Source organism: Bubalus kerabau, chromosome 9 (genome assembly GCF_029407905.1).
Source record: "Bubalus kerabau isolate K-KA32 ecotype Philippines breed swamp buffalo chromosome 9, PCC_UOA_SB_1v2, whole genome shotgun sequence".
Lineage (NCBI taxonomy): Eukaryota > Metazoa > Chordata > Mammalia > Artiodactyla > Bovidae > Bubalus > Bubalus kerabau.
In genome coordinates this window covers 82358080-82382310 of record NC_073632.1, presented here as the reverse complement: position 1 = coordinate 82382310, position 24231 = coordinate 82358080, and the positions used below count along the sequence as shown (strand labels likewise).

The 24231-nt window shown below is 37.5% G+C and overlaps 1 protein-coding gene across 9 annotated transcripts in view; it reads left to right on the top strand.

Annotated features, from left to right (window-relative positions):
* Positions 1-5539: 5539 nt before the first annotated feature.
* The window catches only part of BCLAF1 (BCL2 associated transcription factor 1), a 32831-nt gene continuing 14139 nt past the window's right edge, over positions 5540-24231 (top strand). Inside the window, exons 1-7 of one of the 9 annotated variants that reach the window (XR_008698353.1) lie at positions 5540-6187; positions 15163-15253; positions 16927-17040; positions 17835-18746; positions 19930-20595; positions 20748-20917; positions 23250-23355. Coding sequence is in view for 8 of the 9 variants with exons in the window: in XM_055535711.1 (XP_055391686.1) it covers positions 16937-17040; positions 17835-18746; positions 19930-20595; positions 20748-20917; positions 23250-23355 (1958 nt within the window). In the remaining variant the exon portion in view is untranslated. The remainder of the gene's footprint in view (positions 6188-15162; positions 15254-16926; positions 17041-17834; positions 18747-19929; positions 20596-20747; positions 20918-23249; positions 23356-24231) is intronic. The other 8 variants (XM_055535712.1, XM_055535716.1, XM_055535710.1 and 5 more) reach the window with 8 other exon arrangements.

Sequence of the window (24231 nt, the reverse complement as noted above, 5' to 3'; positions counted from 1 at the left end):
AATGTTACCTCTACTAAAAGTATTTACATGGTTAAAACTGCTGTGAAAAGATGGTAGTCTTTAGAGCCGGATGGACATTTGATAAATTTAGTTGACATGTGACTTTGGCAAGATACTCTACTTCTGCAAGGTTCAATTTCCTTATTGTTAAAACTGGGACTATTTAATGAATGTTATATAGTCAGTTCTGCCATAGTGAAACATGTGTGTTCATAAAAATTCATGTGCTAGGGCCCAGAAATAAACATACACATGTACAGTCAATCTGTGACAAAAGAGGTTAAGAATATACAATTGAGAAAAGACGATCTCTTTAGCAAGCAATGCTAGGAAAGTTGGATGGCTGCTGGGAAAGTTGGACGGCTGCAGGTAAATCAATGAGGTTAGAACACTCCCTCACATCATACACAAAAATAAACTCAAAATGGCTTAAAGACTTAAATATAAGCCACGAATGACACCATATGACACTTGCCTGGTGGTAGAATGGCTAAGACTCTACGCTCTCAATGCAGGGGGCCCAGGTTGGATCCCTGGTCAGGGAAATAAGATTTGACACATCATAACTAAGATTCTACATGCTGCAACTAAGACTCAGTACAGCCAAATAAATAAATATTAAAAATAAAAAAAGACATACTATAAAACTCCTAGAAGAGAATATAGGCAAAACATGCTCTGACATAAATCATAGCATTGTTTTCTTAGGTCACTCTCCCAAGGCAAAAAAGAAGTGAAAGCAAGAGAAAAGAGTAACAGAAGATGAGGTGGATGGCATCACTGACTGAATTGACATGAGTTTGAGCAAACTCTTGGAGACAGTGAAGGACAGGGAAGCCTGGTGTGCTGCAGTTCATGGGGTTGCAAAGAGTTGGACACGACTTAGAGATCGATCAACAACAACCTATAATGGAAAAGAATCTGAAAAAGAATGTATATATATATACGTAGCCACCTATATATACACATATGTATATATGATTGAATTACTTTGCTGTACATCTGAAACTAACACAACCTTGTAAGTCAACTACACTTCAATAAAAATTGTTTTAAAAAAGGTAATGTGCTAGGCAAAATAACAATAAAAATCACAGGGCTTTTGGCAAAAATAGACTTAGGATATAATACTCAAAAACTTCATCAGTTACATGTGAAAAAAAATAGGAACCTAGCAAGTATGGCAGCAGAGTTTCATACATGTTAAGTGGTTAAGAAACACATAAATACTAAAATACTATTTTAAAAATACCTGGTTTACCTGTAGAAATGAGTATCAAGAAAGCTGTGAGCTGTTGTGAAGAGGCAGAAGGAGAGAAATCTGAAATCAGAAGGAAAGCTGTAACATGAACAGAGGATGAATGTGAGTTGAAATAGCTGGTAGGTGCTGGAGTTGCTTATGTTTCAGAATTCTCATTCAGTTCGGTTCAGCTGGGTGTTAATTATTGCACTCATGTAGTGTTTCTTGCAGACTAAGTGGCACAGAGGCCCATTGTCCTTGTCTTTTTGACTTCATACACTTAAGCACATGCTTCTCTTGGCTTCAAAGACAACCTCCGAGATGGTCTCCAATGATCTCCACTTCCTGGTATCCACACCTTTCTTTAGTCTGCTTTCACACTGCACCAGGGTTAGGTCTGAACAGCCAATAAAATATAGTGGAGTGATGGTGTCACTTCTGAGATTAGCTTATAAAGGTAACAACTTCTGTCTTGGACTCCCCTTTCTCCCATCATTAACTGGGGGAAGCCAGCTATAGCATGAGGACACTGAGGCATCCCGTGTAGAGGTCCATGTGATTGGGAACTGAGGTCTCCTGCCAACATTCACATGAGTGATTGTGGAGTGAATCTCTAGACTTCAGATGTTTGCAGTCTCAGCTGACAACTTCACTGCAACTTCATGAGAGACCCTGAGCCAGAATCATGCAGATAACCCCTCCAGATTCCTGACCCAAAGACATTGTGAAATTATTGTTTAAAGCTGCTACGTTTTTTTTATAAAGTAACAGAGAAACTACTACATTTGATTTTATTTGTCTTCTACCTCCCTGGCTGTTTTTTCTCAATCTCCTTACTGGTTCCTCCTCCTCTTTAAATAAATGTATAAATGCTGAAATTCCCTGGAGTAGAAAAGATCGCCTTCTGTTTCTGGAATGGAAAGAGTGGTAGTGAACATAATTAATCAAGAGGAAGGTGGTTTCAGGTGAGAATAAATAGATAAGTGCAGGTCGTGGTACGTAAGTGGTTATGGATATATAGTGGATAAGCTACATAAGTAGTTTGGATTTCAATCCAGCTGCAGTGGAAGGTTAACATTGTAATCAGAGATATGGCATGATTTATTTGAAAGGGATCATTCAAGCGGCTCTCTCTGAGAAATGGATTGACAGTGGGCAGGGAGACCAGCTAGGAGGCTGTTTTAGTAGTTTAAGTGAGATAACAATGATCATCGTGAGAAAAGGAAAATGCAAATAATTGTAAATGTATTTTGGAAATGGATTGACAGGTCTCAGCTGATTTATTGGATTAGAAATTCAGGGAAAGAGGAAATAGTGTTGCTCCCTAGGTTTTGACCTTAATTCACTGGATTTTGATAGTGTTACAATAGTTGGGAAGATTGGAGAGAATAATAGGGAAGGAAAGAATAAACAGGTTGGGAGAAAGAAAGGAAATTAGAAATTTCATTTTTTTCTAACATTTTTACTTATTTATTTATTTAGATGCACTGGGTCTTAGTTTCAGCATGCAGGATCTAGTTCCCCAACCAGGGACAAATTCAGACCTCCTGCACTGGGAGCATTTAAAACTAAACCAATTTAGTTTTAGCCACTGGATCACCAGGGAAGTCCCAGGAATTACATTCTTAATATTAGGTTTGAGATGTGTGTGAAACCTCCAAGAAGAAAGACAAGGTATGAAGTCAAATATGTGCGGGTCTGTGGTTCAAAGGAGAATTCCAGCTTTGAGATAAAGTACAAAGATGATACTTAAAATCACAGGATGACAGATATAGAGAGACAAGAGATAACTCAGGACTGAACCCTAAAGAATTTCAACAAAGAACGTTCTGCTCTTCCTATAACCTATCTCAAGGAAGAAATGGTTTTTGGTGATAAATCTAATAATAATTCCATTACCTCACGTTTGGTGGCCTTTCCTCTCTGCTCTTTAATAGCTAGATTAAATAGCTAGCTGGCATAATCTGTGGGCAAATATTTCTTATGAAAACTTTGAAAGTATTACATTTATTGCAATAATCTTTGCGAGAAAGATGCACATTAATCTTGGTGGGACTTAAGAACAATGCTTAACAGTCATATTTTGATATTTCAATTTTTTTGAAATGAATATTAAAGAACAATAGTGTACTAAATAATTCTTGAATATATAATTTTGGTAATTTTAAATCTTGGGGAAAAAACAACTTCCATGTTCGTAGCAGGCAAACAGAGGATAGAAAGAGCAGGGGGGGAAAAACCCAGTCAACTTGTGCTCACCAGTAGGAAGTAAAATAGATTTGGCAAGGGGAACCATTTATTTCAATTGTACAGATATGGAAAAATGCCAGACCATTTGGGAAAATGTCCTCATAAATAGAAAATGTCTCTACCCAAAACAGAGCATGCAGTTGAGGGTTCTTGTTTGTGAGCAACAGAAACCAACTCTGGTTAGCTCATTCAGAAATTTACTGAAATACCAGCTAGCTCCAAGTATCAGGATACATTTTATCACACACACACAAAAAAAGGAATCAATACAAAGCCTTGGGAAGGATAGGAAATGAGGAGGTAGCAGAAACAATAGCCAACCACTCACAGCCCCCCAGCCTACATAACCTACTCTTTTGGCCCAAGTTTGTTTTGCCTGCTTCCCACTACTAACGGGTTAGCAACAGTTACTATTCTCAGGGAGTGGGAACACGCCCTCCAAATTCCCCTTCAACTTTAATTTCCCCAAATGAGAAAACAGTTCCAATGTTGTTCAGCCTAAAAAGACAAACAAAACCAGTAGAAGGAGGGAGTCTGCCTTCCAAGTCTAACCTTCCAACACCATTTTCAGATAACAAGTCCTTTCTTGTTCTCTCTTTCAAGTTACCTTAAATTAAACAAACCAAAACCCTAAGGAAAGAGTTTTATAAACATAGAGTAAACTGCCAATGACCTATAAGTTAAATTTAGCTTACTGATTATTCTTTTTGTAGGCATTTATCTTATTAAGGTTGGTCATTTGTTTACAATTACTATTTCTTCTTGGGAAAATTTCTATTTTTATACAATGTCCTTTTGTTAAATGGGCTCTTGATTTTCTCATGTTCCTCTCCACCTTCTTTGTATTTTCAACAGGGTAAAAAGTTCCATTACAAAGAATGGAACTCTATTGGTGGAATGTCAGGTTTTGAAAGTAAAAGAAAACAATACAGTGAAGTACATAAAACATGATCTAAATTCAATATCCTCTAATTTTGGAGGTTGATAAAAGTGTCATATATCAAATGAACCTAATTCAAAAGAAGCCTGGATTGCTTTTTATTAAAGGATTTGTTCCAATGTCTCTTCTACTTAGTTATTACCTCAGGTTATTTAAAAGCAGTTATACTGCCTCAGATAGCAACATGACTTCGTTTTCAATGCATTCGCAACAGAATTGCAGAGAAACGCTTAAAATATCCTAGCTTATAAAGCACTCTTGTCAGATTGTGGTTTATCCTGATATAACGGGTAAGGGCTTTTAGCTTTCAATCAACCCCCTCCCTTACTTGCAGAATAGTAGTTGTATTGAGCCATCAACGGCTTTTCCTTTTTTTCTTTTAATATAGTTTATCCACTCAACAAATATTTATTGAGCACCTGCTGAATGCTTGGGACTTATCAGTGCACGACATAGGCCAGAGATTCCTGCTTCCACATTCTGACAGTGGTGAGGGGTTGAGGGGCAGGCTGTACAAGAAATAACCGAGAATACATCCCATAAAAATGAGGTATTTTTTCTAGTTGAGCTCGTAAATTGGATTGTGATGAGAGAATGCCCTAAGCACAGTATTAAATCCATGGCTAGGGCCCCATACTGGACTGCATTTACCGACAGAAGACTGGTTACTAATTAGAACTCTTAAATCCTTTCAGGCAGTTCAGGTCCCTTAACAACAAAGTAATAACGATTTTAGGCCCTAAGGAATTACGCGCAGCTAAGTCTTAATAGAAAATGTGCTATGACTCTTATTTGAAATTTTATCCAAATGAAAAAAGGTGGCTTCCCTTATTCATAATCTGGTTTATATTTTTGGCAGATTAGGTTGTTTCTGGACCAGCACAACTGATCGTTAAGCTTCGTGTTTTGCTTTATTTTTATGCTCAAACCAACGTCTCGAGGCGTCTAAGTGGTAATGCTTTAACCACGTCCGAGGACAAGAAGCAACCTCTGACGCAAACCGCCAAGACAGCCTAAGCCACTTGGGAGTACTGCAGCGTGAATTCCGGTACGGGTGGGAGAGTTGGTGTGACGCTACTCAAGAAACGGACGCAGATCGTGGCCATTTTTCTACTTTCTAAGTGCGTCTGGCATATTTTCTATCAAACAAAAAGCGACACTTCTAGTTTCCATTTGGCGTCTGAGAAAAAACTCGGCGCTTCCTGGCACAGAGAGACGCAGTGTGCTAATAGAGTCCGTGTCTTTTCCTCAGTGTGAAATTATCCTTTTGTTTCCGGCCTGGTCAGAGTTGGCCCCACAGAAAAAATTGACCAGACGAGCAAAAGTGGGGGCAAGCGAGGTCCGGAGGGTTCGCTCAATGCAAACAAGAGAGACCAGCGAATACCCCGGTGTGGAACTACGACCTCACATCACCAAAACACCCCGCCCACTTTCTACCGCCACCCTGGCGGAGGCGGCTGATGAAGACCGGAAGGCGGAGCCGCCAGATCATCGCGCGAGACCAGCCACGCGACTTCCCAGAAAGCCTCAGGCAATATCTTTACCGCGGCCGGAGAGCGGGTTTAGGGCGGTGGAGTGGGTGGGACTTGGTCAGATATTTAGCGGCACCGGAGGCCACGCCCCAAATCGGAAGTGACGGAGAGGAGCTAGCGCGTCGAAGATACCTCTATGGTTTTCCTCCCGTTCTTGAGTGGGGAAATGGCCGCTGTGTAGTTACCGGTGAGATAAGTCCCGGGAACCGTCTTTCGGCGTGTCAGGTAGGCCTTGCGTTGCGTCCAGATAACTCAAAAGGCAGTGAATATCGAGGAGGAATGAATATTACTGAATCTTTTGTTGGTAGTGGCGGGTTGGCGGTGACAGGAGAGCCCAGGAAACGTTGCGCCGTTATTTATGCGTTTCCCAGCCAGTTTCCCTCAGGCTTTCGAGGCACTACGGGCCGAAAAGGTGGGGGGTGGGGTGAGCAGCGAGAACCGTGCGCGCGCGCGCGCCTGCGAGCCTGGCTCGAGACCCACAGACCGCGCGGCCTTCCGTGCGCTTGCGCAGATCTGCGTTTTCAACCCTTCCCCCATTTTCCTCAGTCCGGACCTCTGCGCGTGGCCGACTGAAAGCTCTCCCCGGCGCACGCGCGCTTCCTCTTGTCTCCCTTCTCCGCCTACGGCTCTTCAGGCGGTCCGAGGTGCAACTTGTGTTCGCTTCTCATTGGCTGGAATCGCCACCTTTCTTTCCGGCCTGAGAGGCTTGGACAAAATAACTAACCTGCAACAAAGTGCTTTGGGTAGGTTAACCCCTTTTCGCTCCGTCTTTTACCTCCTTTTCCCAGGCTTCAAGCTCCCGGTCGGTTTACGCCTTGATTTTGTTTCTCTAGTTTGTCCTAGGATCTCGTTCCGCGCTCTCTGACCCCGGCATCCGCCTCCGGCTTTCTGGGTTGCGGGAAAATTTTCTTCGGGTTCCCCTGGTAACTGATTTGAAGCGAGAGTGCACTCTTGACTCTAGGATTTGGTGCCTAGTTACTAGCTTGGGCAGCGGTCTCAGCCGATGGGTGTAAGGACGGCCCTGCCACCTCCGGGGCTAAAGGGCAGTTCTGCAGTACCCGCTAAGCCACGTCCTTCATGCAGATTTAGCCACTATACCTTGTTAGAAAAGTTGCATCCGCGGTTGCTGGTATTAATGGATGGATGGGAGTGGTGAGTTGAGGTTAGGGACTTTGCCATCATAAATCCTTGGTTGGCTTTATTTAAATTTTAAGGTGTATCTTGTCAGAATCCAGCAGTACTGGCAACTACTTTTCTAAGTCAAACTTTATATATGTATATATATATATATATGTATAATTTTAGAAGTGAAAAAACTTGAAATTAAATTTGGAGGTAGATATGACCAAAAATGACATACAGAGATTAGCTCTTTCAGTCTTGCATTTTTTTGTGCAGCAGCGCCTCTTAAATTTGGGAGATATTAAAAGGCAAAACAGTTTATCTCTCACTGTGAATTCTCATTCAGATTGGACTATAGCTGGAATGGTTGGGCTACAGTTTAGACAAAGAACCTTTACATAGGAGGAAACGCTACCAGTTTATTTGCAGTTTTATGTGATCCTAGACAATTTTGGATAACTAATTGAATGGAAGGATTGTGTGTCCGAAATAACTCACTTTAGGTGAGTAAACTAAAGCCTGTCTACTGATGGCAGTTAGCATCTTGTTTTAAGAATACCACACTTTCATTGTCACATTGTGGTAGCCATGGGAATCCCCCTTGATTCAGATAATTGTGGCAAAGGAAATTTTTTGGCTAGAGCTGATTCTTGAGTTGGAAGAGCAGTAGTGTTTCAGGACTTGGAGATAGATCTCTGAAAACTTGTGACTTGGGTAGGCTCAGATTTAGTTCAGTGTATTGAATATGGGCGGCTACCTTTACTAGATTAGCTATGTGAGTGACAACTTGCGTTAATAGAAATGGAAAGTCTTTTCACTTCTATTATATATAGAACTTTGTATTAGGGTTTTCCAGAAGCTGCATTCAGAATCATTGGGGAAGGACAGGGAAGCCTGGCATGAGGCAGTTAATGGGGTGGCAGAGTCAGACACGACTTAGCAACTGAACAACAACCACAGCTGTGTAATTTACACTGATTTATTAAGTGACAAAGAAGTGGATAAGGGAATTGGGAAGTCCAGTAGTCTCTGACTGGTAAGTGTAAATGTTTGGGTTATAGCCGTAGGTTATGAATTTGTTCATTTTTCAGTTGAAGTTTCTTCAACAGTGGTTGTCAGTGTTAGCCCCAGAATGTTTTTTTTTTTTTTATTTTTATTTTTTTTTATTTTTTAAATTCTATTTTATTTTTAAACTTAACATAACCGCACTAGATTTGCCAAATATCAAAATGAATCCGCCACAGGCACACATGTGTTCCCCGTCCTGAACCCTCCTCCCTCCTCCCTCCCCATTCCATCCCTCCGGGTCGTCCCAGTGCACCAGCCCCAAGCATCCAGTATCGTGCATCGAACCTGGACTGGCAACTCATTTCATACATGATATTTTACATGTTTCAATGCCAGTCTCCCAAATCTTCCCACCCTCTCCCTCTCTCACAGAGTCCATAAGACTGTTCTATACATCGGTGTCTCTTTTGCTGTCTCGTACACAGGGTTATTGTTACCATCTTTCTAAATTCCATATATATGCGTTAGTATACTGTATTGGTGTTTTTCTTTCTGGCTTATTTCACTCTGGATAATAGGCTCCAGTTTCATCCACCTCATTAGAACTGATTCAAATGTATTCTTTTTAATGGCTGAATAATACTCCATTGTGTATATGTACCACAGCTTTCTTATCCATTCATCTGCTGATGGACATCTAGGTTGCTTCCATGTCCTGGCTATTATAAACAGTGCTGCGATGAACATTGGGGTACTCGTGTCTCTTTCCCTTCTGGTTTTCTCAGTGTGTATGCCCAGCAGTGGGATTGCTGGATCATAAGGCATGTCTATTTCCAGTTTTTTAAGGAATCTCCCCACTGTTCTCCATAGTGGCTGTATTAGTTTGCATTCCCACCAACAGTGTAAGAGGGTTCCCTTTTCTCCACACCCTCTCCAGCATTTATTACTTGTAGACTTTTGGATCGCAGCCATTCTGACTGGTGTGAAATGGTATCTCATAGTGGTTTTGATTTGCATTTCTCTGATAATGAGTGATGTTGAGCATCTTTTCATGTGTTTGTTAGCCATCTGTATGTCTTCTTTGGAGAAATGTCTATTTAGTTCTTTGGCCCATTTTTTGATTGGGTCATTTATTTTTCTGGAGTTGAGCTTGAGTTCTAACACCATACACAAAAATAAACTCAAAATGGATTAAAGATCTAAACGTAAGACCAGAAACTATAAAACTCCTAGAGGAGAACATAGGCAAAACACTCTCTGACATACATCACAGCAGGATCCTCTATGACCCACCTCCCAGAATATTGGAAATAAAAGCAAAAATAAACAAATGGGACCTAATTAACCTTAAAAGCTTCTGCACATCAAAGGAAACTATTAGCAAGGTGAAAAGACAGCCTTCAGAATGGGAGAAGATAATAGCAAATGAAGCAACTGACAAACAACTAATCTCGAGAATATACAAGCAACTCCTCCAGCTCAGCCCCAGAATGTTAAGTAGTTAATATTTTCTTTGCCCCCAGCTGGAAAAAAGTCTACAAACGTTGTTCAGTTGTTCAGTCGTGTCCAACTATTTGCGACCCCCATGGATTGCAGCACACCAGGCTTCCCTGTCCTCACCATCTCCCAGAGCTTGCTCAAATCCATGTATGTTGAATGGGTGATGCCATCGAACCATCTCGTCTTCTGTCATACCCTTCTCCTCCTGCCTTCTTCACTCTTTCCCAGCATCAGGGTCTTTTCTAATGAAATCAGCTCTTTCGTATCAGGTGGCCTAAGTGTTGGAGCTTCCTTCAGTCCTTTCCATGAATATTCAGGACTATTTCCTTTAGGATTGACTGGTTGGATCTCCTGGCAGTCCAGGGTCCCTCGAGTCTTCTCCAACACCACAGTTCAAAAGCATCAGTTCTTCCATGCTCAGCCTTCTTTATGGTCCAGTTCTCACATCCATTCATGACTACCGGAAAAACCCTAGCTTTGAATAGATGGACCTTTGTTGGCAAAATAATGTCCTCTGCTTTTTAATAATGCTGTCCAGGTTGGTCATAGCTTTTCTTCTAAGGAGCAAGCATCTTTTAATTTCATGGATGCAGTCACCATCTGCAGTGGTTTTGGAGCCCAAGAAAATATAAAGTCTGTTACCGTGGTTTCCCCATCTATTTGCCATGAAGTGATGGGATTGGATGCCATGATCTTCCATTTTTCAATGTTGAGTTTTAAGCCAACTTTTTCACTCTCTCACTTTCATCAAGAGGGTCTTTAGTTCTTCTTTGCTTTCTGCCATAAGGGTGGTCTCATCTGCATATCTGAGGTTATTGATATTTCTCCGTGCAATCTTGATTCCAGCTTGTGTTTCATCCATCCTGGCGCTTTGCATGATGTACTCTGCATAGAAGTTAAATAAGCAGGGTGACAATATACAGCCTTGATGTAGTACTCCTTTCCCATTTTGGAACCAGTCCAGTGTTTGATACTAAGTATTTAATATTTTCTTTGCCCCCAGCTGGAAAAAAAGTCTACAAACATTAATGTAATAATAATACAGGTTGACATTTGTGTGTTATTTTGGAATTTTCAAACCTTCAACTTGATCTAGTATTTCTGCATATACTAGTTCAGCTCAGGCACTCAGTTGTGTCCGACTCTTTGCAACCCTATGGACTGCAGCACGCCAGGCTTCCCAGTCCACCACCAACTCCTGGAGCTTACTCATACTCGTGTCCATCGAGTCGGTGATGCCATCCAACCATCTCATCCTCTGTCACCCTCTTCTCCTCCTGCCTTCAATCTTTCCCAGCATCAGGGTCTTTTCCAATGAGTCCATTCTTCGCGTCAGGTGGCCAAAGTATTGGAGTTTCAGCTTCAGTATCAGTCCTTCCAATGAATATTCAGGGCTGGTTTCTTTTAGGATAGACTGATTGGATCTCCTTTCATTCCAAGAGTCTTCATTGATGCCAAAGCATCAATTCTTTGGCGCTCTGCTTTCTTTCCAGTCCAGCACTCAGATCCGTACATGACTACTGGAAAAACAGTAGCTTTGACTAGACGGACCTTTGTTGGCAAAGTAATATCTCTGCTTTTTAATATGCTGTCTAGGTTAATCACAGCTTTTCTTGCAAGGAGCAAGCGAATACTAGGAGGAGGCCAAAAAATGTAGAAAACTTTTTAGGGCCACATGAAGCAGGGAGTGGCACAATCTGGTCTGGAATACAGGTATTCTTTTTCTCAGTTCTGCATGCTTTTTTCTAAAGCAGGCTGACAAGGAGCTGGACACAGAACTGAAAATTTGTGACTAAACCTTTTTTTTTTTTTTAAGCTTTTTCTTAAGGAAATATTCAAGCACAAAAGTAGAATATTGAACTGTTATTTAGGCTTAATGATTATCAGCATTTACCAACTTTAACATTATTTGCTTTTTTTGGAGAGTGCTTAAAAATTATTTTATATTGGAGTATAGGTGATTAACATTGTTATGTTAGCTTCAGGTGTACAGTAAAGTGATTCAGTTATACATGTGAAATCTGTTCTTTTTCAAATTCCATTTTTCTGGAGTATTTTAAAGCAAAATTCCACTCATTAAGCATTTCTTGAGTTTGGAGCCTTAGACCACTTGGCCATCCTCACACCCTGTTAAGCATTTCTTGACTTTTTAAATTATGCTGATTAATGCTATGCCAAAAATATTAATCATTTGAAGTGAAATTAATAAACTTTGAATACAGACCATGTGCCAGATAAGTCATTTCCATTTATTAGTTTAGTACATTTAATCTTAAGCCTATGAGTAAGTACTGTTACTAGCTTTATTTTATATCTGTGGAAAGTGAAGCTGAAAGAGATTAAGGTAATTTGTCCAAAGTTGGGTAGCTGGTTAATTGTCAAATCAGAATTTTGAACCTAGTCAATTGGAGTAATAGTCATGGGAGGTATTTTTAGGATTATTAAAGATATGAATAGCAGTAGTTTTCAAAAATTTGGAGCCCACATCCTGAATATGCTAAAATTAAGACTCGGCTCAAGTACTTACTGTTACTTCAACCTTCTAATTTGTCTCCCTTTTCTTTGCTCCATGTGGTTCATGCTCTATACAGCAGCCATCTTAAAATGTAAATAAATAAGATGGTGACACTTCCCTAATCAGACCTTCTAGGACCTTCCCATTACAGTTAGAGTAAAATCTCAACTCTACTCTGGCCTCCTTATTAGATGCTATTTGATTTAGTCCTTTCCTGTCTCCTGCCTTGTCTTGTACCCTTCTCATTGATCACAGTACTTCAGCCTTCTTACAGGTTTGTCTTGAATTGGTTAAGTTTGTGTCCTTTGCCTAGAATGCTTTTCTTGGATCTTTGCAGTGTTCCTTCTCTTTAACTTAACTGTTACCTTTTTAAAGATGGTTCAAGGTTCCACTGTAGTAGTCCTCCTCTCCATCTCTTGACATCACTTTGTGTTCTTTGGTTTCTCTCTTCCCCTAGCTTGAACGTAAGCTCCAACAGAGAAGGGAACTTAATGTCTCACTTAAAGTGCTGTATTTCCTGCAGTAGTAGTGTCTGGCTTCTGATAGTCTCCTTTGTTTAAATTCATATGAATTATGAAAGCTTAAATTCATCTGAAAGGTGGGGTTAAATATGTAGTTTATGAGATTATAAGGATTAAATAAGGTAATTTTATTTAAAGTCACCTAGCACAGTTCTTCAGAGAAGGCAATGGCACCCCACTCCAGTACTCTTGCCTGGAAAATCCCATGGATGGAGGAGCCTGGTAGGCTGCAGTCCATGGGGTTGCTGAGGGTCAGATATGACTGAGCAACTTCACTTCCACTTTTCACTTTCATGCATTGGAAAAGGAAATGGCAACCCACTCCAGTGTTCTTGCCTGGAGAATCCCAGGGACGGGGGAGCCTGGTGGGCTGCCGTCTGTGGGGTCGCACAGAGTCGGACAGTGACTTGGCAGGGACCTGTTGTGTCTCCCATAATATATAACACAGTGCTTTGTATATAGACTTCCGTTTAAAATAGAAAAAAAGGCAAGCTGATTACAATCTTTGTACTATCTTAAATATCAACAGTATTAAATGTTAATTTGTAATGTATATCATTAACGTATTATGTGTCATATTTTATATATGATCATTGAGTTTTTGGTATGGATGCTGGAATATATTCATCGATCGTGAATAAGAAGGTACATCTGCTAGGCTAACAGTCTACAGCCCCTTTTCCCTCACTTTGCTGTTTCTAGCATACATTTTCTTGGTACTTCAGAAAATCATGACTTGGAGTAAAGAGAGACTTGGCAATTGGTTCTTCTTTGGATATACAGAAACTAAAATAAGCCTTTTAGAATTGTTTGGGGGTAAGTGTTGGTTAAAATGAGCCTTGTATCACTTCCAGCAGTGAATCAGTAGTATTGGACTTCTCGGTTAGAATAAAGTTTCATAACAGCCTATCAGTTTAAAAGATGAGAGTTTTTCTCTGCCCACTTGGGGGATCTAATATTTTTAAAACTAAACATAGGAATACTTTAGAAATCTTGCTGTTAATGTATCTATGTTCTTTTGTTTTTGCTTATTTTTATTTTGCTATATTTCCCATACTTGCTAGGTTTCTATTCTTTCTTCCTATCTTTAAAATAATTCCCTTAGCTTGTAAGGCCATGTATAAATATTTAGGGGACATGTTCTTGTTTTACCAGTTTAATCTTATTTCTTCTACTTTGTGTTTTCATTTTTATTACATTTTTTTCATTGGATCAATAATTTGATAGGACAGATATTAATGTGGGGTTTTTTTCCGACTTAAACTGATTTATTAATTCCTTGAGTATAGTCACATACAATTTTGTATTGTTTAGTTTCTGATCCCCTCGTAGTTTTGACTATGCTTTGTACATAGCTGAAAATGTGTGCTAAGTCATTTCAGTCATGTCTGACTCTTTGTGGCCCCATGGACTGTAGCCCTCCAGGCTCCTCTGTCCATGGGATTCTCCAGGCAAGAATACTAGAGTAGATTGCTATGCTGTCCTCCAGGGGATCTTCCTGACCTAGGGAACAAACGTGTCTCCTGCATTGCAGGCAGGTTCTTTACTACTAGGGCCACCTGGGAAGCCCCATAATTGATAATAACTGAATATTACTCATAAGGCTAAGCATGTCAGTAAATACTGAAACTGCTTAACACTTTGTGTATAACTTAAATCTATTTGCTTAGTAATGTAAATTAGTTTAGGAAGAGCTCTGGCTTCCAGTTGATACTTGTTTCATCTACTGGCTGGTCTTTTTTTTTTTTTTTTTTTTGAAACATCTGGTATATATATCAAAATGCATTTAGGCACAGAATTACTAGAGTTACTATGATGGTTGTTACATTAACTTTAAAAATCGGCTTCAAATGAAACTGAACTATATGAAAGGAAGTGGTCAGGAGAAAATAAGGTAAATAGCATTAAAGTAAACTCATACTATAGTTGTTATAAACTGTAGCATTATGAATACTAACTGTAGATGGTAGTAGTTGGGTCGCTAAGTTGTGTCCAACTCCTGCGACCCATGGACTGTAGCCTGCCAGGCTCTTCTGTCCATGGGATTCTCCAGGCAAGAATACTGGAGTGGTTTGCAGTTTCCTTCTCCAGGGGATCTTCCTGACCCAGGGATCGAACCCAGGTCTCCTGCATTGCAGGCAGGTTCTTTGCCGACTGAGCTGTAAGGGAAACCCTTACTATAGATACATAACATGTTTTGATATACCAAGATGGCCACTTACGCTAACCACTTTGGAATTTTCTGATAGGATGACAGTATAGCTTCTGTTTTCTAAAGCCCAGATTGCTAAAATTAGAACTCAAGTGCTTGAATTAAAGGTGCTGGAGTTTCATAATGCACTGCTGCATTCTGATTAAAACAAAAGTTAAATTTCTTTAAGCTTTTATGGTTAAAAACTTATTTCCTGATTCAGTATTCTGTTCCTGAAATATTTAGTGCCTTTATTAAGAGTTTATTGCAGTGCTGAGTGGTAATATGTTGTAAATAGTGGATTTTATATCATAATTCAAATTTTTTTTTTTATCTTTGCTAGGAATTTAATTTCTCAGAACATTCTCTCCAGGAAGAATCTTACAGTATCTCAAAGACTTCAGTTGACTGCTTGATCCTGCATAAAACCCAAGGTAGATGATTAGTTTTTCTAGTCTGAAGTTTGGACTTTTTAAAGAAAATGTGACTTCTGAACCTAATGATTTAGACCGATTAAAAGTGATATGGTCTGAAACTTTTGTTATGGTGACTTGTATGAAGTAAGCCAGATTTTTAAAGTTTTAGGGAAAAGATTCTCTTTTATTTCTAGGTTGTGTATCTGCTTCTACTTTTATAAACACATCTACTTAAAGACTCAAAACACACAGTCATTCAAAAATAATCAGGACAAAATAGCTCTGCTTATTTAACTTATCTTTTATGCATACAAGAGGAGTTCCATAACTTAACTTTTTCCCCTTTACATGGGTGTTAAAGTTAGGTTTGATTGCTTATTATGTGCTGAAAATTGTTTTAAGAATACTACATGTATCAACTCATTTAATCCTCTCTACATCTCTGAGGAAGGTACTGTCTTTATATCATAACTCACTTGGAATTAAGAGTGAGAGAAGATGAAGCTGGTGTTTGTCTCTTTGAAGACAGTTGTGTTTTATTTTAGAATAAATATTTATTTGAAACCCATTGAATTTGTCATTTATGTGGCTTTTTTGGTGAGGAAGTATGCAGACATCATTGCCTCCTCTAGTTTATCTCAGTACTTTTCAAAAACTTTCATAATACTGAGCAAAGTCTTAATTAGGTCAAAATGGTTTAAATACATGGCAATTGCAGGCTATTAGGAAAGTTTAGTGAGTTGATTTTTTTGGGAAAAAATACTTAATTTTGTGTAAATTAGTGAAAATTTGAAAATAGTTGTAGCAGGAATAAACTTGGGAGATGTGTAGGTTTAATTTTGTAAAGAGTAGATCTTATAAATCAGTCCTGTTACTGATTTCGTGAGGTCTGATTGTTGCATTAGATACTAGCTAGTATTTAGAAAAGTTAGAATATTGGTGTACAGGTTCTCTTTTTCTTGCCGTCCCAATCTCTTCTTGCAGCAATCTCTTTAGTTTCTTTTATCCTTTTTCATCTTTTCACCAGAAAGCTACAGGGTGAACTAGGCATTGTCACATAAGTCCATTTTTATTTCTACAGTCATGACTGTTGAAAGCAGAGCTTTGAGCTCCAGCTGTTAAGAGACTTAATGACCTTTATTCTACTAGGAGACTTATCCATCACCATTCCAAGCAATATTGCATACATGGAGTGGGCACTTTAGTCCCATTTCAAAGCCATAAAGCACTTATGATGACAGCTGGGTAGGTTTACTCTGTTTTTTAATATTATGTCATTTGTATTTTCTTTCCAGGTTTGTTATCTGTAATACTCTGATATTATTTATCTTTTTTACAGGAGAGGTAGGCATTTGTATTGGGCATGGAATAACATCTAACGTACTGCTGCAGTCTGATGTCATTGCTCTTTCTGACTTCTGCAGCTGCTGCCTTTTTTTGGATTGAGGCACATAAGTGGAAAAGTCCATAGAAATCTTCTGTTGTGTCTTTACAATACCTGCCATGCAGGTGCAAATACAGTTTTAGTTAGGGATAATTGACTTAGTACTCACTTGAATAATGATGGGTAATATCCTTTGAGAAACTTAATGTTTTATAAATTTAAATTTGTATCTGAAGATAAGTTAAATAATAGAAACTACTTCTCTTGCATTGTGATTTTAACCTTTTTTGCCCTCTCATTTGCCTAGGAGAAAAGAAATGGGTCGCTCCAATTCTAGATCACATTCTTCAAGATCAAAGTCTAGATCACAGTCTAGTTCTCGATCAAGATCAAGATCACACTCAAGAAAGAAGAGATACAGGTGAATTACTGTGCTTTTGCCTCTTTAAATTATAATAATCATACCAGCTAACAGTTATGGATTGCTTACATAGGCAGAGTACTAAATTCATTAACATGTTTTAGTCTCCAAGAACCCTGTGAGTGGATCTGTTGTTTAGAATTAGTTCACTGGGGAAACTTTGAATGAATTTCCTACCGATAAAGGGAAACTGTTGTAATGTTAAGAGATGAATTGGATAATGTAAGAATTATTTGGCAGTAAACAATCTTTGTATACTATTTCATAGTTTCTTGTTTCGGACTCTGAGGTCTCAATAGGTTTATTCTTTTATATAAAAATGATTGACTCTGGTGGTTTTTCTTAAATGGTAATACATACTTAGCATGGAAAATAGAAACTATAAGTTAAAAATAAATGACCATGATCTTATTATGAATTAATGTTAGTTTCTGATTTTTCTTTAGTATTTTTCTTGACCTAGCTTTTTATTACATATACATTTAGCCACTAATGAATATTCTTCCATGGCATTATGTATTCTTTTGACATTACCACTTTAAGTGCCTGCATGAATGTGATGTGTTAGTGTGTCCTATTGTTGGATGTCACTTTTTCCCCCGTTCTCGATATGTACCTTAGAATTGAGATGTTCTTCATTGAAAATAATAACCTTTAACTTTTATATAAATGAGGGTTTTTTTTTTAAAAAAATACATTTTTAGCTTTGACATCTTATTTACATAATATATTCAATCAGAATGGTACGGTGGAATAGTTTATTTTTCTTTCATTGATATTTATTTCATTTTTAGTTCTAGGTCTCGTTCCAGGACGTATTCAAGATCTCGTAGTAGAGATCGAATTTATTCTAGAGATTATCGTCGAGATTACAGAAATAATAGAGGAATGAGACGACCTTATGGATACAGAGGAAGGGGTAGAGGGTATTATCAAGGAGGAGGAGGTAGATACCATCGAGGTGGTTATAGACCTGTTTGGAATAGAAGACACTCTAGGAGTCCTCGACGAGGTCGTTCACGTTCCAGGAGTCCAAAAAGAAGATCCGTTTCTTCTCAAAGATCCCGAAGCAGATCTCGCCGATCATATAGATCCTCTAGGTCTCCAAGATCATCCTCTTCTCGTTCTTCGTCCCCTTATAGCAAGTCTCCTGTCTCTAAAAGACGAGGGTCTCAGGAAAAACAAACCAAAAAAGCTGAAGGGGAACCTCAAGAAGAGAGTCCTTTGAAAAATAAATCACAGGAGGAACCGAAAGATACATTTGAACACGACCCGTCTGAATCTATTGATGAGTTTAATAAATCATCGGCCACATCTGGTGATATTTGGCCTGGCCTTTCAGCTTATGATAATAGCCCCAGATCGCCCCATAGTCCTTCACCAATTGCTACACCACCTAGTCAGAGTTCATCTTGCTCTGATGCCCCCATGCTCAGTACAGTACACTCTGCAAAAAACACACCCTCTCAGCATTCACATTCCATTCAGCATAGTCCTGAAAGATCTGGGTCTGGTTCTGTTGGAAATGGATCAAGTAGATACAGCCCTTCTCAGAATAGTCCAATTCATCACATCCCTTCACGAAGAAGCCCTGCAAAGACAATCACACCACAGAATGCTCCAAGAGATGAGGCTAGGGGACGTTCCTCATTTTATCCTGATGGTGGAGATCAGGAAACTGCAAAGACAGGAAAATTCTTAAAAAGGTAAGAGTTAAGAGAATTTAGATCATAATAGTAATATTTCTCTGAATTCTGTTTGGATTTATGTTTTAAAATTGCATTGTGATGTGTATTTAAGTATTTTTACTCGTGACTTCTTTCTTTTTATAAAATAATTCCAAGTTGATTGTAAAGTGTTCTAATGTTTATGAAGATAATTCATGCTCTTCCTTTTCATTTCATCCATTTTTTAAGTCCAGAATTAAGAATGTAAATGAGAAGTTGAAAGTGTTAAAGCATTGAAAGCTTATTTTGTCTTCATCATTATAATGTGACCTACATAAAATAATGCAGTTATATATTCTTGTGTGGTAGTATAAATAGTCCAGCTGCCAATTTTTAATAAATCTTCCTGACTGTAGAAAAGATAATAAATGGTATTTCTTATTGACTCTAGTAACATTTCAGAGAGATGCTTGGTCTAAATGCTAATTTTAAGCATTACTAAAGATTGCTTAATGAAAATGGATTGCTAAGGTAATATGGTTGGTTTTAAGTAAGGAAATACAGCAGGCTTGCTGTTTATTTTTTTAGTGCTTCCCAACCTAAAATTAATTTTTTTATTGAAATGATATGTAGTTTCTACTTAATATTGCCAGAAATCATTTTCTACTGAAAAGTATATACATGAATTATTTTGTGATTTAGATAGAATAGCAACATCTAATATTAACTACACTGAAGTCCACTCTTTTGAACTCTTATTTATATTAGTAGATATGTTAAAGAGTGAAATTTTGAGTGTAATCATAAGTAAGATTCAAATAGATAAATATATTAAATAGATAAGTATATTTTAAGTATCAGATAAGTGTATTACAGAAAAGTTTTTAGTAGTTCTTAGTCTCAAAAATTAAACTTAAGCTCTGTGAAAATTTGGATTTGTTAGTGCAGAATTGTGAACTATGAGTAAACAAGTTTTTGAGAATGGCTTTACTTTTTTTAAACTTCAGAAGTCTTAATGTGTGCATTTATTTAAAAACCCAGCACGTAAGCTTTATGGATGCTTTTAAGGCTTTCTGTAAGTGGAATCTGAAAAAAGCAATTTTCAGTAGGATTTCTTCCTCCAATTACTGGCCCTGTGATATTGGGAAGCACAGTTAAGTATGTAAGTGGTCCAGAATGAATGCAATCCAGAGTTACCATCCTCTTCTTTGCTTATTCACAGGTTCACAGATGAAGAGTCTAGAGTATTCCTGCTTGATAGGGGTAATACCAGGGATAAAGAGGCTCCAAAGGAGAAAGGATCAGAGAAAGGGAGGACAGAGGGAGAATGGGAAGATCAGGAAGTTCTAGATTACTTCAGTGATAAGGAATCTGGAAAACAAAAGTTTAATGATTCAGAAGGGGATGACACAGAGGAGACAGAGGATTATAGACAGTTCAGGAAGTCAGTTCTTGCAGATCAGGGTAAAAATTTTGCTACTACGTCTCATCGGAATACTGAGGAGGAAGGACCCAAGTACAAGTCCAAAGTTTCATTGAAAGGCAATAGAGAAAGTGATGGATTTAGAGAAGAAAAAAATTACAAACTTAAAGAGACTGGATATGTAGTGGAAAGGCCTAGCACTGCAAAAGATAAGCACAAGGAAGACGACAAAAATTCTGAGAGAATAACAGTAAAGAAAGAAACTCAGTCACCTGAGCAGGTAAAGTCTGAAAAGCTCAAAGACCTCTTTGATTACAGTCCCCCTCTACACAAGAATCTGGATGCCCGAGAAAAGTCTACCTTCAGAGAAGAGAGCCCACTTAGGATCAAAATGATAGCCAGTGATTCTCATCGTCCTGAAGTCAAACTCAAAATGGCACCTGTTCCTCTTGATGATTCTAACAGGTAATCCACATTGCTCCCCAGTAAATAATCTGTGGGAGGTTAGTTAATAATCTAGTTAATTATCTTATTTTCTGACCATACTTCCCATTTTCATATTCAAACCAATGGTATATTTTGTTTGTATGTGTCTGTCTGTTACCGATATGCTCCAGACCTGCTTCCTTGACTAAAGACAGACTGCTTGCTAGTACACTTGTCCATTCTGTCAAGAAGGAGCAAGAATTCCGATCCATCTTTGACCACATTAAGTTGCCACAGGCCAGCAAAAGCACATCTGAATCATTTATTCAACACATTGTGTCCTTGGTTCATCATGTTAAAGGTATGTTTAGTATTGTGAATTACATTTTTCTTGCAAGTAAAAAAAAATTAACAGCTATGCATAATAATAATGCACCCTAGGGCTCTATGTAGTCTCTATTAAAATTTTGTATAAATAGCACTTCATAAATGAGATACCAGTCTTGTTAACATTAACACCTATTTAATAAAGTGATTTTTAATAAGTGAAATGTAAGTAAAATTAAAACATACCCTGAAAATCTGTATCATGATAAAAAATGATACAGATTTATACAGTGCTGAAAGTCTTTGAAATGTGCCATAATACTGTCTTTGAAGTTCAGAGTGCTTGCAGATTATCTTTGATTGCATTCATAAGACTTGTATTAATGTACTCTTGGCATAGATTTATAACAAAGTGGTGCAATGTTGTTACTATTATAAAGAATTTCTTTTTAACCTTTAAAGAAACTTGAAACCAGTGGGAGGGGAAAACAGTGTTTCTGTGTTAATTTTGTATTACTTAATTTGTTATAATATTTTACTTTTTTATATGATAAATCAGAAAACTTTATTAGGATTTTTAAAGGGGGGAAAAAAGTTCAAGAAATTTAAAAGTATGTTAGGTAAGTAGTGATACCGTGAGTAGTGAGTGACTAAGGATAATAATGATGACATTGCTTGAGGTCCTGGGGATGATGAAGGATGTTCTTTTCAACTGAAGTAGTGATGTTCTCTTTTCGCCAGTGTCTAATTTTAGTTCCAGAGTTACTAATAATTTTCAAAGATTTTAGCTTGCGACTTTTTGGGCAAATAGATGTTATTATTTTATTTTTGTGTTTGAAAGGGAGCTTACCGTGAAGTAGGTTTCTTACCCAGGAGTCTCCGTGGCTGTTGCTCTGAAAAGCTGTTTTTGAAAAGTTTGTCTTTGGACCTGAGAACAACTCATAGGTGAAACTTGTCACTCAGGAATTCATAATGTACTTGATATTTCAAAATAGTGAAGAGTTAATGAATTTCTTTTTTACTGTAATTATTTAAATGTAGTAACAAAAGAGTTTTGCTATTTGGCTATAACTAGGTTTATGAACCAATTTATGACCATATTACTGTGGTGCATAGAATATGAAACATTAACATTTTTTCTTTTTTCACTTTTTTTTTTTTACCTGTCTCTACATTTTACAATTTATTGCTGAATTTTGAGATCAGGTTTTGATAAATTTTTCCTTTTTCCTTTTCTTTTTTTTTTTTTTAAAGAAAAGAACTGTAGTTATGTTTCATTATTGGTATTGTGCAACCGATCTGAACAGCTCTTACTTCGTATAGAGCTGAAAATGCCCAGTGATGTTTTCTTTTTCATTGTAACTAGGTCCTGGAATATGTTTTGAAATGGCAAATCCATGTTTCAAAGTAAAATAGCTGTTGAAAGATACAGGCAAAGTTGAATCTTCTGTCTTCCTGGCAAAAATGGCATAAAAACTGAGTTGCTAGCTCAAATTCCTGGGTTTCATGGAATTATGATTGAGGCACTACCCTGGTAGTGGCCATTTCAAGTTTTAATGATTGGTTATGAGACATGTGCTGGATATTGGGCGGTAAGTTGACACAGATGTATGTTGACCTGTTAAGCAGATAGCTTGCTTCGTAATGTAACATTTCATGACTTTATACGTCTTTCTATATTACATCAACAGCATATCTTGAAATGGTTTAAAAAAGAATTGGTGTTGATATTACTAATTTTAAAATTGTTAAAAGACAAGACAGTAATATCAAATGTGCTGTCAGGTTTGCCAAGATGCCAGATTTTTGGAGCAATTAGTGTTAATTGATGTAAAAAATATTTTTCCAATTGAAGTGCCAGTATTCAGTTTCTTCTTAAATCCAGTTTTTGTTAACAACATAGTTCTTGCCAAAATAATTTTATTAGTTTATTAAAATAAGCTTTGCAAGTTATTTTAGGATTTTCATTTTCTGCAAATGATTACTTGAAGTTAACTTCATTGGTTCATATTGGCAAGGCTTAAGGACATTCACATATTATTGCTGCTTTTTGTTTTATTTGAGGAAGTGTAGTGTGTTATTGAAATGGAATTAGAGAGAGACTCTTGATTTAGTATATTTATTGTTCTTGGATTATATGTAATATTGACAGAGACCTGTGAGGAACTTTGCATCAGTTACCTGTTGAGGTACAAGAAGTTAACGTGGGACAGGGTAGGAGTTCTTTGTAACACTTAATTCTCTTCTACTAGGTTTCTTGAGTATTTTTATTTTCTATTCACCGGCTACATGCCCTTCTGTCACAATTGAAAATTCCTCTTAAGGTAAAGGTAACTAATTGGGCAGTGTTTCTCCTAAATCAACAGAGCAATACTTCAAATCATCTTCAATGACCCTAAACGAGAGGTTCACTTCGTATCAGAAAGCCACTGAAGAACATAGTGCCAGGCAAAAGAGCCCTGAGATACACAGGTATGTATACTGGGCATGTAAAAATGTTTTGATAGGAAGACACTGTTAAACAAGTTCATGTTGAAGCTATAGATAAGATACATGAAACTATATGGGTATCATGACTCAAATGAAAGTTTTCAGTTTACCATTTCTTTTTAATTTTCAGTTTATTTGGTTAAAACTGGTTGTTAGAACTTAAAATACTCACTCTTATCACTTCCCAGTTTGGAATTAAATAGTTACCAGTTTGTCTTTTGGGAGGGGGTTGGATGCTTAGAGTAAGTAACCCTTGAATTTTATTCACTTCGAGTAAGTTTGTAAAATAAAAATGCTTGGTGAGATAGAATTGTTCCTTGTGAAAAGATCGTGAATTTGAAATCAGGTAGTTATTTTCAGTTCCTTGCTCTCACTTAATTGCATTGTGATAAAAAAGTTATTTAATCTCTGAATGTTTTTTTTCCATCTACAAATAAGAATAACAAATAAAATACCCTGTTTTGCAGGATGATGGTGACAGTTAGTATTAATTGTAAAGTACCTAATTCAGTGCTTAATACATAGTAGGTATGGTTTTGGTGGTCACTGTTGAAGAGGCACTGAGAAGATTCAACTGACAGTAGCTTAAGAACTCAAGGAGAGGCACAGAATAAAACTAAAGATACTGAATATGTAAAAATATTGGAGATAACTTAAGAGCAAATAATCCTATTTGTAGTCGTTGATACTGATGTATTATATGCTGATACTTAAATGATAATTTTAATCAAAAAAGTTTTTTCTTTTTTGATGATTAAAGTAAGCTTGATATCTTAAAAGATCAGGCTTCCTTTGTACATAAATAATTGGAGGCATTTTAATTTATTTTTAATAAATACAGTTTTTATTTCTTAATTA